The sequence below is a fragment of the Mustela lutreola genome, chromosome 11 (genome assembly GCF_030435805.1).
Source record: "Mustela lutreola isolate mMusLut2 chromosome 11, mMusLut2.pri, whole genome shotgun sequence".
In the NCBI taxonomy this organism is placed as follows: domain Eukaryota; kingdom Metazoa; phylum Chordata; class Mammalia; order Carnivora; family Mustelidae; genus Mustela; species Mustela lutreola.
The window spans coordinates 58,238,322-58,254,896 of NC_081300.1; the positions used below are offsets into that span (position 1 = coordinate 58,238,322).

Sequence of the window (16,575 nt, forward strand, 5' to 3'; positions counted from 1 at the left end):
TTTATTGTGTGGGGTGCTTAGTGGTCTCTTGTGGTCTGAATACTCTTGTCCTTTAATTCTGAGAAAATTTCTTCATTTGAAGAACAAAATGTATTGTGGGTGCAAATTTTGTTCACAAAATTTGGCATTTTCAAATAATAGGTTAATACTGGGTAGAGGTTCAGTATGTAATACATTAATGAGCCAGTATTTGGATTCTCTTATTACAGATTTAGGTTGGAGAGTCTTAGTTGACAGCTTATTTTTAAAAACTGTAAAAACAAGGAAAAACTGCTTCTGCTGAATTTTAGCTTGGTATTTATTAATAAGGAATATTTATAAAATGCTGAATTTGTTTGTCTTGTAAACTAGTTCAGCAGGTTATTAGTTTTCTGGACTGGGTCTTTTTCTGTGTTGATATTATCAAATTTAATAAACCATTAAACCATTATTGGAGTTATTCTTCAAAGTTCATTTCGGGAGAGTTTAGCAATCTTTCTTTCTTCTCTATTTATATTACTTTGTCCTTTTGCATGGGTGAGTGATTCTTATTACATGTACTGATTAATGCTGGTACCTGAGCAGAAAAGACTTTTTAAAGAATAATGAATATCCTAGTTCTTGGAGAAAAACTGAATGTTTTTATGCCACTTAGTTAGGTTTGAGTCTAGTTTTGTGAAACCTTTTTTTTTTGCTTTATCTCAATTATAACTGTGAAAGTGCTTTTTACACTTTTAACGTAGTGCTTTTTGTCAGATACTGCTGAAGTAACATCTTTTACCTTTAGTGTAGTGCAACTCATGCATCTGTACTGTATTTTATATGCCACATACATACTTTAATATTTTAATGTTTGTGCATTGTTGTGCACTTCCAGTTACTCATTATTGTGCATTATTGTGTATTTTCAATTTGTTTAACCACTTTACTACTAAGATTTTGCCTTCCCATGCCCATTTTTCCCTTCACAGATTTAAACAAATTTCTTCATTAAAAACTATGGTGATGAAAAAACCCATTTTTTTTTTTTACCTGCAGTTCTCTCTGGAGAGAAATTTCTCTTATACAGGAACCAGCACAGGCTTTCATTTAGGAAAGATTAAAAGAGACATTTTTATTGTAGTGATGTGGGGCATCGGGGTGGTGGGATGTTTATGATAGAGGTGGGAGGAGCAACATTCTCAAAAAGGAAGATCTGTATTTTTTTAATGGCTTGTGATCACAGTCATCTCTATGTATAGCATCCATGGCTTGCTCCCTTCTGAGAGATTTTATTGAGATATAATTGATATTCAATGAAATACGTAGTTTATTGCGTTTTAACAAATGTGTACATACATATAGCCCATATGCCTGTTAAGATATGGCACATAGCTGTCAATCGAGAAGATTCCCTCCTGCTCTTTTGTCCTCAGTGCTTGCTTCTGCCCCATAACCCCACAACCACAGTTTTTTTTTTATTTTAAATTTATTATTTATTTGACAGACAGAGATCACAAGTAGGCAGAGAGGCAGGCAGAGAGAGAGGAAGGGAAGCAGGCTCACTGCCGAGCAGAGAGCCTGATGTGGGGCTCAATCCCAAGACCCTGGGACCATGACCCGAGCTGAAGGCAGAGGCTTTAACCCACTGAGCCACCCAGGTGCCCCCACAACCGCAGTTTTAAATTCTTTTGACAGAGGTAAGTTTCCTTGTTTCAGAACTTTACATGAACAGAATCATACATTATGTGATCCTTTGTGTTTAGGTGTGCGGACTTGAAATTCATGTTTTGTTGTGTGTATGAGTAGTTTGTTCCTTCTAAAAAATGCTAATGTTTAAAAAAATGCTAACCTGAGTATATTGTAGTTGATTTAGTCTTTTGTTGATAAAAATGTAGATGTTTCTAGTTTTTATGAATAAAGTTACTCTGATCATAAGCCTTTGTGGATATATTTCCATTTCTTTTGGGTAAATAGGCAGTAGTGGAATATAGTAGGATTTAACAAGAGTTACTGCCAAACACTTCCAAAGAGGTAAAATTTTACATTCCCACCAGCAATGTATTAAAACTTCCTGGTGTCTCACATCTTCACCAGCATTAGGAATGATCTCATTCCATTTAAATTTTAGCCTTTCTAGATCGTGTTTTTTGATAGTTTACTGTGGTTTTAATTTGCATTTCTTTGGTGTTTAATGAGTTGGAGCTTTTTGCATGGGCTTCTTGACCAGTCATATATTTTTATTTGTTAATTGTCTTCTCAACTGTTTTGCCCATTGTTTTCCCTGGATTGTTTACCTTTTTATTATTGAATTGTAAGAAGTTCTTTATATATTATGGATATAAATTTTTTGTCAGGTATATATTCTGTAAATGTCTTTTCCAAGATTGGCTTGACTTCATTTTCCTAATAGTGTTTTTTAATGAACAGAAGGTTTTACTTTTCACAAGGTCCAATTTTTCCATCTTTAATATTATAGTTCATGTTTTCTGGTTGTGACTGGGAAATTCTTAGCCTGACATCTCAGAAATCTGTTTTTCTTTAGAAGTTTTATAGTTATTAACTTTGAAATTTTATGTGTATGATTTACCATGAATTACATTTTATGTATGAAATGTGACAGAGTGGCTTGAGTTTCTCTTTTTTCCCCATATGGTTATCCAACATTATGTGTTGAAGACTTTCCTTTCCTGCATGAATACCTTTGGAACCTTTATTGAGAATCAATTGACTGCATACATGTGGGTCTCATTCAGAATTTTGTTTGGTTCCACCAACCTATTTGTCTTTCCGTACTCCAATACCATGCCATCTTGATTACTTTAGCTTTAATAACTGCACTTTTCCAAGGTGGTTGTGGCTGTTCTGTTTTGTGCATTTCTAAAAATTTGAGGATCAGGTCAGTTTCTTTCGAAAAGTTTTGTTTTGTTTTGTTTTCTTTTTTTCCCTTATATATAACATTTTTCACTTATGTATAACTTACATGTTATAAGATGCACCCAGTTGGAAGTGTACAGTTCTTTGTGGTTTGGCAGTTGTGAATACCTGTGAAACCATCACCACAATCATGATGTAGAACACTTTATCATCCCCAAATTCTCTTGTACTTCTTTGCATTCACTTTCCTGGCTGACCACGTCTGTCCCAGGAGCACCTTTGATTGGGGTTCCGTCACTACAGATTAGTTTTGCTTGTATTAGAATTCCATTATACATGGACTAATGCAGTGTGTGTTCTTTTGTATCTGGTTCTTTGGTTCATTGTTTTTGATACTCATCTATGTTGTGTTTATCAGTAATTCATTCCTTTTTATTGCTGAATAATATTTCATCAGGATGTATGATGATTTGTTAATTTTCGTTTGATAGATATTTGGGTCATCTCCAGTTTTTGTCTGTCATAAATAAAGGTACTGTGAGCTTTCATTGACAAGTCTTTGTGTGTGCTTACATTTTCATTTCTCTTGAATAAATACCTGAAAGTGGAATTGTTAGGTGATAAAAGTGTATATTGGGATACCCAGGTGGCTCAGTCATTGTCTGCCTTCAGCTCAGGTCATGATCCCAGGGTCCTGGGATTGAGCCCTGCATCGGGCTCCTTGCTCAGTTGGGAGCCTGCTTCTCCCTCTGCCTGCTGCTCCCCCTGCTTGTGCTCTCTCTCTCTCTGACAAATAAATAAATAATTTTTAAAAAAGTGTATGTTAATTTTATAGGAAACTATTAAATACTTTTCCAAAGTGACTGTGCAGTTTTACCTTACTGTCAGTAACTGATGAGAATACCAGTTGCTCCACATTCATGTCAACCCTTGGTACTGCCAGTCCTTTTAATGTTAGTGGTTGTGTAGTAGATTTGTAGGAGATAATGTGGTTTTAATGTTCTTTTTAAAAAAGATTTATTTATTTATTTATTTATTTAACAAATAGAGAGAGAGACAGCCAGAGAGGGAACACAAGCAAGGGAAGTGGGAGAGGGAGAAGCTGGCTTCCCACTGAGCAGGGAGCCCAATGCAGGGCTCTATCCCAGGACCTCTGGATCATGCATGACCTGAGCTGCGATAGGTCATGATGCTTAATGCCTGAGCCAACCAGGCACCCCTACTTTGCATTTTCTTAAAGAATGTAATGATATTGAGCATTGTTTCATGTGCTTTTTGATTGTGTATTTTCTTTGGTGAAGTATCTGTATCTTTTGCTTGCTGTTATTCTTTGCTCATTATTTTGTGATTGGTTTGTCTTACTGATTTGTAAGATAATATGTACCTTCTAGGTTATATGTATACATATTCATTTTTTTTCTAAAGAAATGAGTTCGTTGTCAGATTTATGTATTACAAATATTTTCATCCAGTACATGGATTGTTGTTTAATTTTCCTAATTTAATTTTCTTTCAGTGTGTAGATGGTTTAGCTTTTGATGAAATCTCATTTATCAATTTGTTCTTTTATGGTTTGTGCTTTGTGCTTTTTGTGTTCCACCTGAGATATTTTTGCCTATATTTACTTGTTTTGTCATTTACTGAGAGTTCTGAGATAAATGGGGATTTGTCTATTTCTCTCTTTGTACTTCTGTCAGTTTTGCTTCATGTATTTGGAGTTCTGTTATGAGGCATGTACGTGTGTAGAATTGCATCGTTTATGATTGTGGGGACATCCTTTTCTTCTAGCAGTGTTTCTTGTATTGCAGTTTATTGTCTGGTATTACAGTCATTCCATTTTTCTGACGTTATGGGTTTGTATGGTGTATCTTTACCATTCGTTTGCTTTTAACCTCTCTGTATAATAATTGTCTTTAAAGTAGATCTCTTATAAACAGTGTATCACTGAATCTTGCTTTTTTGTGCAGTCTGATTATCTCTGCCTTTTTTATTGGAATGCTTAGTTCATTGCCTATAGTGTAATTACTGGTTTTAGTTCTATATTGCAATTTGTTTTCTGTGTAATTAATCTTTTCTTTGGAGGTTTTCTTTTCCTCTTTTGCTTCTGGCTTCCATGTGGTCTCCATTGACACTGAGGTGGGGTGGCCTCATTACCACTGGGTGATGCTGAAAATTCTGATTCTTTTCTAGGCCTCTTCTGAGACTACCCAGCCGGAGTGGAATGGGGCTCTTAGTTACTTAAGTTTGGGATGGAAGTCCAGATCCTTCACATGGTCTCCATTGACACACTTGCAAGAGCAGAGTACTCTTAGCAGCTGGCAGGTGTGGAAGGCCCAGCTCCCCACCTGGGGCACCCCTTGAGGGTGCAACTCTCATCTCCCTCTTACTGGTGCGGTTGTGGGTAGGGCTACAGATTTTTCTGATGTTTGCCTGGAGCTCTTTACTAACTCCACTATTATCTTAAAAGTTTTCTGGGATGTAGAGGCAAAAAGAAAACCCTGGAAACTCCCAACTCTGTTCTTAGAATCCTGAGGCACCTGGGTGGCTCAGTGGGTTAAAGCCTTTACCTTCGGCTCAGGTCCTGATCCTGGGGTCCTGGGATGAGCCCCACATCAGGCTCTCTGCTCAGCGGGGAGCCTGCTTCCCTCTCTCTCTCTGCCTGCCTCTCTGCCTACTTGTGATCTCTGTCAAATAAATAAGTAGAATCTTAAAAAAGAAAAAAAAAATCCTGAGGTCTCTAACCACCAGCCTTCTTCTCTGTCAGTCTTATTGTCTTTTTTTTTTTTTTTTTAACTAATATTCAGTATTTTTAGTTGTACTTACCAAGAGGAGTGGGGATAAGTGTTCTTTTTTTCAAATCTTTCAAATTTACATCAGTTCTTCTATTGCCTTAGAAGTTGGAATTTCTAATATTTGTTTTATTTTCTTACATTAGGCTACTTATACTCAGATTTACCAGGGACCTTCTAAGCTGCTTCTGCCCATTTATTTGGTGAAGTGGCTCCTCCAGTGCTCCCGTGTGTCCCAGTGGAAGCATATTAATGCTTTTAAATCATTGTGCATTCAGACCTTCACCCTTCATGTATGCTGTTAGCTACTGCCCTTCCTTCTACTAATTCCCAACTCTTGGGGAGGCAAGTCAACAAATACTTGTCTCAAGTAGTTTTTTTTGCAAGATAATCTGTTGAACGCTTTATGGGGAAACCTGTCTTCTCCACTAGTCTAGGATGGAAACTGAGTAATGATAACAAATGAACTGGGAGAACGTGGTGTTTGTAGACATAGGTTACAAAATTCTGTAGGACAGGAGAGAACAACCCAAATCTGTGTGGCATTTGGTTGTATATATTCCTGCCCTTACTCCTCTTCCTGCCAGTTTTGTCACTTGCTGGCTTTGGAATTAGTGATGACTTGGCTACATCAAGGCTGACGTCTTCAGCTGGGCCCTGAGTTGGCATTCAGTTAGAACCCACCTCGTCTTTCCATGCCTTTCCTGCCCTTCCCAGGAACTGCTCCCATCAGACCAGGCTTGCTGCCATCCTACAAATAAGCTCTGTGTTCCTGCTTGTGTCTGTACGGTGCCATTCCTCCGGCATGCATGTTCTCTCCTCTGCATGGTCGACACGAAGGGCAGTGTAATGGGAAGAATGGATGCTTTCAGGGTAGATCCCAGTTTTCCTTCTTCCTGTGTGACTTAGGGTAAGTCACTGTGACCCACTCCTGTTTGTGAACATGAAAAGTACTTCTTTTCTCCCAGGATGTACTAAAGTTAGTTAATGTATGTGAATGTTGCTGAAGCCGCAGGAATTAAAATAAAATTTGGGTTCCATTGCTTTGTTTCCTTAATTAAAATGTAAGGCAAAGGGTTCACTTCTTCTAGTCTTTGTCTCATCGGCAGTACACAGTATGTTAAGAGCATGGAAAAAACTAATTAGTTCATTAAGGAAATGTTTGAGTACCTCCTGTAATGCCTGTGTTGTGTTAAATGCTGGAACTTAAAAATTTGCTGGACAGGATAGATGGGTGCCCAGGCAAGTAAAACAGCACAGGGCTTGCAGTGCCGGAGGTGTGTTTCGGAGATTTTGGGAGCATGGAAAAGGAGTGATGAGGGAGGATTCCTGGATAAAATGTTGCTGGTAATTGTTCCTTTTTTTTTTTTTTTTTAAAGAACAGCTTTTTTTTTTTTTTTTTTTTTTAATAAGATTTTATTTATTTATTTGACAGAGAGAGATAACAAGTAGGTAGAGAGGCAGGCAGAGAGAGAGGAGGAAGCAGGCTCCCCGCTGAGCAGAGAGCCCGATGTGGGACTCGATCCCAGGACCCTGAGATCATGACCTGAGCCGAAGGCAGCGGCTTAACCCACTGAGCCACCCAGGCGCCCCCTTTTTTTTTTTTTTTAAAGATTTTATTTATTTATTTGACAGAGAGAGATCACAAGCAGGCAGAGAGGCAGGCAGAGAGAGAGGAAGAAGCAGGCTCCCTGCTGAGCAGAGAGCCCGACGCGGGGCTCGATCCTAGGACCCTGAGATCATGACCCAAGCCGAAGGCAGCGGCTTAACCCACTGAGCCACCCAGGTGCCCCTAAAGAACAGCTTTATTTAGGTATAATTTACGTATCATAAGATCTGCCCACTTTAAGTGTGTAATTCAGTGATTTTTAGTAAATCGACCAGTTTGTTGTAACCGTCACCACCATCCAAATCTAGGCTGTTTCCATCACTTCAAAAAGATTCTTCATACCCATTTTTAGGCATCATGGTGAAGGATAAGTGTGCATTGGCCATGCAGAAGTGCGGGAAGGAGGGCTGGCTTCTCTGGGATGAAGACAGCGTGCACAAAGCCAGGGGAGCATAGGACAAAATGGCTCAGTGTGGAAGGAATGCCTATCAGCGGGTTTATTTCTGTACTTTACAGCTATGCTCCTTCCTGGCAGCTGTGTTCTGGCTTCCCCTTTCTTTGGAGCTCTGGGGGGCCTCGATGGCTCAGTGTCAGCTCAGGTCGTGGTCTGAGAGTCTTGGGATGGAGCTCCACATCAGGCTCTCTGCTCATCAGGGAATCTGCTTCCCCCCCCACCTACTTGTGATCTCTCTCTCTCTCTCTCTCTCTGTCAAATAAATAAATAAATAATCTTTTAAAAAATTAGAATTGTACTTGAACATTATTTTCATATGGATATTAGTCATTTTTCTATGAATTACATCATATCCTTTGTGTGGTTATCTTGATTTGTTCATATTTTTATTGATTTGTAAGAACTCTTTGCAGTTTAAAGAACTTAAGCTGTTGCAAATTGCAATTAAAAAAATTTTTTTTTTTTTTATATTTGCTTGTCTTACCTGTGTTCATGTTCAGAAAAGGTCTTGTCATTTAGGGCTTATGGATTTTTTAAATTGCAAAATAACCTTAAAAGTAAGCACAAAGAGAAACAAGTGATCCTAATAGTTTTCCAAATGAATATCATAAGTATATTAATGAGGAATAAGAACTAATCCAAGTAACTTTAGAACGCTGTATGTGGACTGTAACCTCTAAGGAAGAAAAAGTGAACAAATCTTGAGTTCTTACTGTGTCCTTTGCAGTGTCCGTTCCAGTTAATCTATTTTGTTTGTATTTTAGGATTGAGCAAATAAGGGCTCCCTTGTTTCTTTCAACAGAATTTCAGTACAAAATAAAATAGTTATTATCAACACAAATGACTTAATATCATGCAATATAGAATTTAAGCATCTATAATTGCGTGAATCATCAAATATATCACTACAGCTATTGTAAATTTTAATTATGATTCTGAACTATTCATGCATAGCTATATAAGTTGTTTTTATAATTTATTATTTATAGTTGTTTGTTCATAACCTTAAAGAAAATAGTAAGATTTATGTAGCCACCAAAATGAAACCCCTTACAATGGGGGACTTCTTTGTAAAAGAAACTCTGTATACTAATTTGAGAACTCTGATTTTCATTTGGTTTATTTTTCTAGGACTTAAGGTAGCTGGTGCTTTCTACAGAAGCTCTTTGAGGATTGAAATGTGTGATGAATGGAATATAACTTGAGATGATAAAATGAATGAGTATTTCTAAAGAGGGGTCGTGAAGAGAAATGTTTTTGATTTGTAAATGCAAGATTACTCACTATGTTTTGTGTGTGTTTGGTGCTTTTGTGTTTTGGTTGGTGTTGATGACCTTTTTCCCTTATGTGCAGGTGTAATGGATAGGTAACAGAGAAACCCTCTTCACTGTCTCATCAGGGAGGCAGAATGACTGAGTGCTTCCTGCCCCCCACCAGCAGCCCCAGTGAACACCGCAGGGTGGAGCATGGCAGTGGTCTTACCCGAACCCCCAGCTCTGAGGAGATCAGCCCTACTAAGTTCCCTGGATTGTACCGCACCGGCGAGCCCTCGCCTCCCCATGACAGCCTCCATGAACCTCCTGACATAGTGTCTGATGATGAGAAAGACCATGGGAAGAAAAAAGGAAAATTTAAGAAAAAAGAAAAAAGGAGTAAGTGCCATTTTTCTCTATGCTTTTGATATGTTTTAGATAAACTCTTACTCTGCTCCCTTACCTGCTGTCTTCTGGAATATGTCCAAAGACTCTTGTTTGACATTCTCTGTTCTTTACTTTTCTGGGTCTCAATTTTTGTATACTAGAGTTGTATTTTAGGGTCCTATTCTTGTGAATAAAAATACCAAGTTCCAGAAATGGTAAAGTTTTTTGGTAGAAGTTTCTTATATTGGTTATTTTAAATAATGTATAAGAAGTAGATACTGGAATTTTACTTATATAGAATATTACTTTCTTGGCTAGGTTGTGTAAGCCATTTAGGGTACTCCACTTTATTGGAACTGAAAAAGTTGTTATTTGTTTGTCTTAAGCAAATACCATAATGTATTCTATTTATAGTTCCTATTCAGTAGGAAAGGTGAGTTGTTTAAGCATAGCTCTTTAATATGTTAAAAGCAGATCAGTTGAGTTATTTCAAGTATTGCTTTATTTTGAATTTTATGATATTTTTAAGTTAATTTGCTTTTTGAAGCTTAACACTGAGGTAGGATGGACACATTGTGTATAACTTGAATGAGATATCGCAAAATGGATATATGTCCTTGTAATTAGAAGCATCTGGAAATAGAGTGTTATCAACACCCTTGAAATTCCCTTCCATTATCCCTTCAAAGTGAATCCCCCACCCTTCCCAGAGGTAAAGCTTCTTTCAATATAGCTTGAAGCTGCCTAGTTTTGAATTTATAAAAATTAAGCATATTTCCTTTTGCATCTAGTTTCTTCCGCCCAAAGTTAAATTTGTTAGATTCATCCATGTTGTTTAACGTGACAGTAATTAGTTCATTTTTATTGCCGGATTTTGTTTCGTTGCATTAATATACTAGAATGTACTCTGCTGTTATTGGTCATTTGGGTTGTTTGCCTTCTTTGGCTCATGAATAGGGCTTCTAGTACTTAAGGTAGCTGGTGCTTTCTACAAAAGCTCTTTGAGGATTGAAATGTGTGATGAATGGAATATAACTTGAGATGATAAAATGAATGAGTATTTCTACTCATTCTGTGAGTGTCGCAGGTGTTTATCCATTTCCGTTGTGTATGCCTGCGATTGGAGTTCCTCTCTTATAGGCCATGCTCATTTTAGCAGTAGTAGATCTTGCAAAACAATTTTCCAAAGTGGTTGTACCAGTTTACACTCACACCAGCATTGTCTGAGAACTGCATTGGCTTTATATCATGGTATCATGCCCTCCGTGTTCCCGCCCTTCTGGTTGTAGTATTTTAAATAGAGGGTGATTTGTGAAATAGTTTTTTATCTTTGTTATTTTAGCTTTTAAGGCAGCTGGCTAAAGAAAAGAATAGGAGAATTATATTTGGAGGCAACAAAACCAAGCTAGGATAGTTCTAATATGATACAAAGCAAGTGTCAGTGTGGAAACCAGGGCTCGAGACGCTGGGAAATGGGTGGATGTGTCAGCGATCACCCAGAGGCGAGGGAATCTCCTGGCTCTGTCCTCCATCCACCTGAGTCTTCAGTCCCTGCTCCAGTCTCCAGAAGGAACTGGAGTCACAGATAGTGACAGGAGGGCGGGGTGTGATAGGGGAAGTACGGGAGCCTCCAAACACCAGTGCCATTTGTGTCATGGTGTCAGACTGCTTCAAATTACAGGGACCAAATGTGTGGAAAAAATCTAAAGTAAGTAAGAGCACCTTGTCAGATGATGAGAAAAAGCTCTTTTATAGAAGGACCCTTTCCATTAGCCCTCCCTGTAGATCCCTTTGTTGTGTATTCATAATACTTGGTTTGCCAAAACTCCACCTAAAACCATTCGTAAAGGTAACTAGTCCTTTGCATTTCCCTCTCTTGTGGTCAGGAGATGTCACTGCCTCATCTCCTTTGAACCGAGAAGAAACCCGTTTCATTACTGGCAGTACCCAGGAGGCATTGACCAGGAGTGAAAAGCGAGGTAGCCAGTGCCCGGTAGCACTTTTTTTTGGGTCCTGTTTTTAGGAAGTTTATGGCCGGGTTGACATTAAACAGATAGATGACTTCTATTTCCTGTACTTCTTTGGCAGCTGAAGGCTATGCTGCCTTTCAGGAAGATAGCTCTGGAGATGAAGCTGAAAGTCCTTCCAAAATGAAAAGGTCCAAGGGAATCCATGTTTTTAAGAAGCCCAGCTTTTCTAAAAAGAAAGAGAAGGATTTTAAAATAAAAGAGAAACCCAAAGAGGAAAAACATAAAGAAGAAAAGCACAAAGAAGAGAAACATAAAGAGAAGAAGTCGAAAGACTTGACAGCAGCTGATGTTGTTAAACAGTGGAAGGAAAAGAAGAAAAAGAAAAAGCCAATTCAGGAGCCAGAGGTGCCTCAGATGGACGTCCCCAATCTCAAGCCCATTTTCGGAGTTCCCCTGACTGATGCAGCTGAGCGGACCATGATGTACGATGGCATCCGGCTGCCGGCGGTGTTCCGCGAGTGTGTGGATTACGTGGAGAAGTACGGCATGAAGTGCGAAGGCATTTACAGAGTGTCAGGTACTGGAGACACGCGCTCCTCTTGGGTGGTCTGAAAATTCACTTCCGTTTTTCACAGGAAGGAAAATGATTGGCTTGTGAGGAAAATTGTTGCATGGGTCCTAAGTCTTGTCCATTTCCTCCATCCTTCTAGTTGAGCAGAAATCCCCACCCAGCGTGCGCGCACACGCGCGTGTGTCTCCCTCCACAGTTTGCTTTTCCCTTCCCTTAGGAGGCTTTCCACACTAGTTTTCACTTTGGGGAGCAGCCCCCTGAGTGTAAGTGAAGTAGCTGAGTAGCATCCCTTCCCTCTGGTGCGCTCAGACTGTGCTTTATTCTTCCCGCCTCCTTTCTCTCTGAGCAGGGCTCAGTGTTGTGAGGGAGATGAGCAGGACAAGGAAGGGTATCTGGGTGAACAATGCGTCTTGGCCGCGAGACACTTTTTTTTTTAAAGATTTTATTTATTTATTTATTTGACAAATAGAGATCACAAGTAGGCAGAGCAGTAGGCAGAGAGAGGAAGGGAAGCAGGTTCCCTGCTGAGCAGAGAGCCCGATGCGGGGCTCTATCCCAGAACCCTGAGATCATGACCTGAGCTGAAGGCAGAGGCTTTAACCCACTGAGCCACCCAGGCGCCCCCCACGAGACACTTATTGACATAATCCTCTTCCCTGAGTTCGGCTAAGGGACATACAAATGTTACTTGCTAAATGTTTAGGCCCAAATGTGAATGCTTTTGTCAGCTGTGTGCAGCTGTTCCATAGATGAGTAAAATTGATTTTCCATCTCTGGATGGAAAATCCATCTATGTATGTTCCCTATCTGTGAAAATTAAAATTTCATGTTTGGCAAGAATAGAATACATTCAGGTGTCTAAAATCAAGCATAATGTATACTATTGTACTATTTAAAGGAAAAAGATTGTTTCTTACAAAGTAGTAGGACTTTTGAACTATATAGGGTGGAAGTCTGTCCTGCCTGTGGCAACATCTGTGCTCCAGATCATTGCCTTCCTGTGATTCAGTTTCTTAATACTGGAGATCTGTTTTATAAAAACTTGTTGGTCACACGTTTTCATTATGAATCAAATCATACAAATTTAGAATATATAGAGAGACTCCTTGAGTTTTTCCATTTATTTGGCTCATAAACATTTTTAGAGGGCAGGTTTGTTTTTTTTCTTTTTTTGGGAAGGGACAGGCACCTTTGGTATTTGGGGAACCCTTTACCTAGTCCGCTAGATAGCATGTCATTGTTTAAGAGTATTCTAGCTAACATGTTAACCATTTTCTAGAAAATAAAATCCACAAGTTAGGCATTGAATTTGAATTTATAACTCTCTAGTAACACGGAGATAAACACATTTAAATGAATTTGAAAATTTGGCTTTTATTTTTTGTTTTTTTAAGGATTTTATTTATTTATTTGACAGAGAGAGAGAGAGCGCACAGGTAGGCAGAGCAGTAAGCAGAGGGAGAGGGAGAAGCAGGTTCTCCACTGAGCAGGGAGCCTGATGTGGTGCTCGATCTCAGGACTTTGGGATCATGACCTGAACTGAAGGCAGCTGCTTAATGGGCTGAGTCCCCCAGGAACCCCCCAGGATTTGACTTTTAAAGCTAAGTAAGATGAAAAAACCCCTAACTAATGATTAATTGATTTGTAAAGATTTAAACAGTACTGACTGAGATAGCTGCTTCTCTCACATGTTTGATAGGCAGGAAGGAATTTTGTTGGAGGTGAAAGTTTCTCTGAAGAGTTTCTACAGCTTTGTTCAAAGGATTCTTTTGTTTTTGACCTATTTTTGATGTTTGCATTCTTTTGGAGAGTCAGAGTTGCAGAACTCCTCTCTTTGTGTGTCAGAGCGTTCAAATGAAGCTGTTCCCCTGATCACTGACTCCTGGAGGCTGAGCTTCTGCTTTGATCAATTTTTTATTATTTTTTAAGCTCTGACAGTATGCTGCATTCTGGATTAGAGTTTATGGCTGTGACTTTTCTTTCTTTGAATGCCCATAACAATACTGTTTTCTGCTGGAGATTTTTGGCTCTTACTTATTTGTATGTAAATTCCAGTTTTAGAACAAATATATGTCATTTTGGACATGCTCTTTCTTTACGTAGGATGTTCTATTTGAAGTGTCCAATTCTTTTTTTTTTTTTTTTAAAGATTTTATTTATTTATTTGACAGAGAGAGATCACAGTAGACAGAGAGTCAGGCAGAGAGAGAGGGAAGCAGGCTCCCTGCTGAGCAGAGAGCCCGACGTGGGACTCGATCCCGGGACCCCGAGATCATGACCCGAGCCGAAGGCAGCGGCCCAATCCACCGAGCCACCCAGGCGCCCCTGAAGTGTCCAATTCTTAAAAAGAAAACATTTTGATAATTTCAGAGTAACAGCAAACCAGACACATATTTTAATTATTTACTTGAGCAGTTTTCTGGATAGGCAGATGGGGGAGAAAAATTAAGATACATATAAATAGAGAGAGTAGGTCTTTGCTAAGAATTTTACTTGAAGTTGTCACTCAAGAAAAAGGGATTTATTGAGGCACAGAGGTGGCTTAGGCAGTTAAGCATCCACCTCTCGATTTCGGTTCAGGTTGTGATCTCAGGGTTATGGGATTGACCCCCACGTCAGGCTCCACACTCGTCACCAAGTCTGCTTATCCCTCTCCCTCTGCTCCTCCCCTCCTCAAATAAATAAATAAATAAGATCTTTTTTTTAAAAAATGAGAATTATTTTCTTTATCAAAATGACCATTATATAAAAATAAGCTTTGTCTTCTTACTTTAATACTTTCAATTGATAAAATTTCTTATACTCATATTTTCAATGGATAAAATTGAGTTATCAATTTTGTCAGTGCTGGATAAATTACAGACTTATTGTAATGGAAGGTTTTCACATAAGGAAGGCCAAATTCTGGATGTAAGCACTATTGATTATAAAATGCTGTTCAGATTAGATGACGCTGGAGTATTTGCATCAACCATTAGTCTCTTGGCCTTAATCTGTGGCTTGTTTCAAATAATTGGCCTAAAGTTTTGAGTAATAAACACAACAGAAAGCTACCTTGTACTTTTATGAATCCATATCACTTAACTGCAGATCGGCCTAAGGACTTAAAAACTTACAAAATGTTTGAAAAACAGTCATTTTGTGTGTCAGCATTTCTTTCTGTCCTGTAAGAAAAGCAAAACAATTTGATTTTAGAAACCCAAGTTTCACTCTTTTTGGTTCCAGCTGCGTTTCAGATTAAGAAAATAACAATTGAAACTTAAAAATAGAAATCAGATGGGGTTTATTTAATGGATAAAATTTTTCAAAGAGTGTGTTTTGACAGCAAACCCACCTTTTGCATTTATCATATGTTATAGAAAAGTAATTATTCACAACTTTTTGGACACATTTATAAATGCTGAGTTGTGTTTTATGTTGTCAGTCTTGTGACTTGTTAGAAAAGGCAGTTGGCCACTCATGTGGAGCAAGATTTATGCTTGGATTGTAGTTGAATGTCTGCCTGAATTTTTACCTACCTAGATTTAAACTTAAAAAAAAAAAAAAAAAAATTGTCCCCCAAGTCACTTGGCATGTTTTGAAACTTAAGATATTCTGTGATTGCTCTGATGTTTTTTTTCTAAGTATTGAGTTTCCATTATTTAGCTTTTGGTTGAATTCACCCACACAGTGTGGTTTTTCATATTACTTTCTTCATAGAGGAATTGTGCACACCTTGAGCAGATAAATACTTCCTAACTAGAGGTTTGTTATTGTCAGATTGGCTCTCCCCAGATCTCCCCCAAGGAGTGGGTGCTGTGCTAAAAAAAAAAAGCTGTTTGATTATTTATATTTGCTTGATACTCTTTTTCTTTGGAATTTGAATGTTTTTAGGAATTAAATCAAAGGTAGATGAGCTGAAAGCGGCCTATGACAGAGAGGAGTCTCCCAATTTGGAAGAGTATGAACCTAACACTGTAGCCAGTTTGTTGAAGCAGTATTTGCGAGACCTTCCGGAGAATCTGCTTACCAAAGAGCTGATGCCTCGCTTTGAGGAGGCATGTGGGAGGAGCACAGAGAGCGAGAAGGTGCAGGAATTCCAGCGCTTGCTCAAAGAACTGCCAGAATGTAACTATCTTCTGATTTCTTGGCTGATCGTGCACATGGACCATGTTATCGCAAAGGAACTGGAAACAAAAATGAATATACAGAACATTTCTATAGTGCTCAGCCCAACGGTTCAGGTAAATGGCCTTTCTGCGCACGAGCCCTCTGACGCTGACCCTGGGGAGTGTCAGAGACATTTTCTGTTGCTGGGTCGCATACAGAAACAGTTAACCAGCAAATGTAGACGGTAGATTAGCCTGAATATCGGTCTTTTTCTTTCAGGATATGGACAGTGTCATCATATGACCAGCGTGTAGCTTTGTAATTTGAGTATTGTACAGTCTTTGGTGTGGGTTTCTAAACCCATTTCTGATGACAGTGATCCGTCATGAGTAGAGGGGAAGCCCATGGTACCCACAATTATGGAGTTCATCTGTAGAATTTCAAAGATTTATTTTTTCAAATAGCACTGTTGCCTCATTATATCATGTCCACATATCAGACTCAGGCACAAGGGGGCCTAATGTCATTTGTTTGGTCAGGGACTTAACCTGGTGATTTCATTCATAAAGATAGATCCTAGGGAAGAATGTTACAGAAATTTAATCTGAGAGGGCATTT

At 38.7% G+C, this 16,575-nt stretch overlaps 1 protein-coding gene across 3 annotated transcripts in view; it reads left to right on the forward strand.

Annotated features, from left to right (window-relative positions):
• Positions 1 to 16,575, forward strand: part of RALBP1 (ralA binding protein 1) — a 58,847-nt gene that overhangs the window by 22,980 nt on the left and 19,292 nt on the right. For 2 of the 3 annotated variants that reach the window (XM_059140120.1, XM_059140119.1), the window contains exons 2-4: positions 9,041 to 9,339; positions 11,416 to 11,874; positions 15,742 to 16,091. In XM_059140120.1, coding sequence (XP_058996103.1) covers positions 9,096 to 9,339; positions 11,416 to 11,874; positions 15,742 to 16,091 — 1,053 coding nt within the window. In that variant the 5' untranslated portion in view covers positions 9,041 to 9,095. Of the gene's footprint in view, positions 1 to 6,368; positions 6,535 to 9,040; positions 9,340 to 11,415; positions 11,875 to 15,741; positions 16,092 to 16,575 lie in introns of those variants that run through there. The other variant, XM_059140121.1, reaches the window with a different exon arrangement.